This window comes from Carlito syrichta, unplaced genomic scaffold (assembly GCF_000164805.1).
Source record: "Carlito syrichta isolate Samal-C Ts95f unplaced genomic scaffold, Tarsius_syrichta-2.0.1 Scaffold104885, whole genome shotgun sequence".
In the NCBI taxonomy this organism is placed as follows: domain Eukaryota; kingdom Metazoa; phylum Chordata; class Mammalia; order Primates; family Tarsiidae; genus Carlito; species Carlito syrichta.
The window spans coordinates 4542-7497 of NW_007048981.1; the positions used below are offsets into that span (position 1 = coordinate 4542).

The following is a 2956-nucleotide window of genomic DNA, read 5'->3' on the forward strand; positions in this document are numbered from 1 at the left end:
CCGCCCCCCCCCTGCCGGTGGCCCTGCAGCCGCCGCTCCGACTGCAGGGGCGGCGTGCGGATGTCCCGCTGCAGGATCATGCGGTCGCGGCTCCCAGACGAGAGCTGGTCGGCATTCCAGGCCAGCGCCCCTGCGCGGGAGGGCGCGTGAGCGGGCAGGGGCTGTGGAGCCGGGCCGCCCACCTGGGGACCCGCCCCCAGCTCACCCACACGCGCGGTGTGGCCTTCCAGCACGGACAGCTTCTTCCCCGCAGCCGCGTCCCAGATCTGCACGAAGCCCTTGTGCGTGCCGACCGCCACCAGGTTCCCCTAGGACCGAGGGCACGGCGGAGCAGGCGTTGGTCCCGCGTGGGCCCCACAGCCGCCAGGGCCGCTCACCCCGCTCGCCACGCGCCGGGGCTTGGGGACGTCTCCCTAGAGCGTCTTGAACGCACATCCCTGGCACAAAGCTCAGGACCTGTCCTGGAGCTCCCTGGGGTGACAGGCACCCTGGGTTCCAACGCAGCCAACACGCTCGAGGGTCGGGAGCAAGCGTGAGGCACAGGCACTGACGTGGGCGACTCACTAAGCAGCATGTCAGATACTGGGCTGGACGGCAGGGCTGAGGAGGGGTGGGGAGGGCTGAGAGGGTGTCAGGCCGAGAAGGCGTGCGAGGGCGAGGATGTCGGGGGTGGTGAGGCCGGGCAGAGCAGTGCAGTGTGGAGACGGCTCTGGTAGGCTGTTTTGTTCTTGCTGGGGGCATTTCCGTGACTTATAGAACAGACCACACATCCGCCGTGCCTGGCCGGGTGCTGTGACCCCACAGCAGCCGAGACCCAGCCTCACCAGGCAGTGGGCGTCGGTGCAGGACGCCAAGGACGGGCGCTTGCTGCAGCCCCAGCACCGGCCATAACTGTCTCTGCCAGAAATATGCCAAGGCTGGGGACAGGTGACCTGGGCCACGCGGCTCCTCTGGTGCCCAAGCTCCACCCGAGGCCCCGTGAAGCCTGCCGGCAGGGTCCACTCACCCGCTCAGACCAGCCCACGGAGGTCACGGAGTCCCCCTCCACGGAGAGGTCGCAGAGCCTGGTCACCTGGCGCGGAGGGCAGCGTGAGCCTGGGGGCCGCCTGTGGGAGCCCAGGCCCACCTCACTCACGCCCAGGCCTGTGGGTGCCCAGGCTGACCTGGGGCTGGGCTGGGGAGCCAGCCGTGGTGTGGCTGTGGGGCACAGGCTGAGGGGGACCCTGCTGCCCAGAGGGGACCGGGGGAGGAGGGCGCAGCCGAGGTGCTGGAAGCTTCGGGCAGGCACCGACGCCAGGCTGCCCTCCGGCCTCTGCCTGCCCCGGAACCGCTGTGGGGTCTAACCCTGAAACGGGCTGGGGCGAGGCAGGCGGGGGTGGGTGCCCACAGTGGCCGCTGGGAGCCGGGGAGGGCGGGGGTGAGGCGGCAGTGCTGCGGGCACACGCGCGCCCACCTGGCTGGTGCAGGCGCTCCACAGGTACACGCAGGTGCCCAGCCCCACGCTGAGCACATTGAGGGACGACCAGTCCACCAGGTTCAGGTAGAAGTCATCCTGCAGCTCGGGGGCATCCAGCACCTTGAAGGGGATCTTGGAGATCTTGCGGGTGGGCTTCCGCGGGGACCGCAGCAGCTTCTGACTGCAGGATGATGCGCGGCTGCCATCAGCCAACATGCGTGTCGCCTCGTGGCCGACGCAAAGAAGGGGTCTCTTCCCCTCCGACACAGGCACCCGGCCACTCCACTTTGGGGTTTCCTGCCCTGCCCGCCCTTCCAGTCACCCCCCACTGCATGGCCCTCTGCCTGGGCGGCCCCATGGCCCTTCACCCTCGGGTGTTCAGCCGCCCTGCTGCCCACACCTCCTCCAGGAAGCCCTCCCCGCCCCTCTGCCTCCACCTGAGACCAAGGACGTCCTCAGCGAGGTGTCCTCTGGCCCCTGGGCCTGGCGTGCTCCTACTACTGGTTGTGGCTTGGGGGACTGGGCCCCTCTGCTCCAGGGACCCCGGGGGAGGACACAGCCATTCTCCGGAGCAGCCTCGCCTGGGAAGCCCTGCCTGCCCCAGGACTCAGGAGGCTCAGCCTCACCTCTTGTTGCTGACGGGGGACAAGGAGTAGGGTGAGACGTCGTTGCCGTCGTCAGGGCTGGCGCGCTTGGTGCTGAGGGAATACTGGGGGGGGACGCTGGCTGAGTGGACCCTGCGGCCCAGCATCCCACGTTCCTGGCACAGGGAGGTGAGGGGCAGGGTGCACCAGAGAAGCCTGGGCAGAGAGCAGTGACCTGGTCTCCACCCGAGGAATCTTCCATGCACCGCTGCAGACGTGGCCCCGTCCTGCCTGCGTGGCTACCAGCCCTCAGCCCGCCTCATGGCCCTGTCATCCGGCTCCCCAGTCACCAGGCAGTGCGGGGTGTTCTTGGACACCAGCTCTCGCAGGGGGAACCCTACACCTCATGGTGTGGGGTGCCAGACCCCATGTGGGGTTCCACTGTCTGCGGTCCGGGACCCCTCGCGACCCTGGGATGGGAAGAGGAGACCCCAGAAGGCTGAGCCCCCAGGCAGGAGGAGCAGGGCCGGGGGGCCGCGTGATAGCGACGGCGCTCCCGACACTCACCGTGAAGAGACCCTTCTTCTCGGGCGTGGAGGGCTGCAGCCGCCGGTCCTCGGTCTGCGGGTCTTGCACCTTCTCGATGCCAGCACCCAGCAGCTCATTCTTGAGCAGGGCCGAGTAGGCTAGGCCATCTGTGGGCATGAGACCGTGAGGCGGGGCGCTGCATGTGTGCATGCGTGTGCACGTGCGTGTGCGTGTGTGTGAGGGGAGTTGGAGGAGTGTGGCATGGGGGTGGGGCTGACCTTTGCCGCTGTCTGAGGTGGCATCCTTGGCCTTCCGGTTCTGGCTCGGTGACTTCTCATTTTCCTGGGGGGAGCAGGACGAGGAGGGGGCGCTGAGCCCGCCGGCCCGG

The 2956-nt window shown here is 69.0% G+C and overlaps 1 protein-coding gene across 1 annotated transcript in view; it reads right to left on the bottom strand.

Moving 5' to 3' along the window:
• Positions 1 to 2956, bottom strand: part of LOC103268772 (fizzy-related protein homolog) — a 9495-nt gene that overhangs the window by 3894 nt on the left and 2645 nt on the right. The window contains exons 4-10 of the mRNA XM_021716399.1: positions 2847 to 2938; positions 2608 to 2735; positions 2083 to 2165; positions 1454 to 1637; positions 1007 to 1072; positions 206 to 308; positions 1 to 130 (exon numbers count right to left, since the gene is read on the bottom strand). Coding sequence (XP_021572074.1) covers positions 1 to 130; positions 206 to 308; positions 1007 to 1072; positions 1454 to 1637; positions 2083 to 2165; positions 2608 to 2735; positions 2847 to 2938 — 786 coding nt within the window. The remainder of the gene's footprint in view (positions 131 to 205; positions 309 to 1006; positions 1073 to 1453; positions 1638 to 2082; positions 2166 to 2607; positions 2736 to 2846; positions 2939 to 2956) is intronic.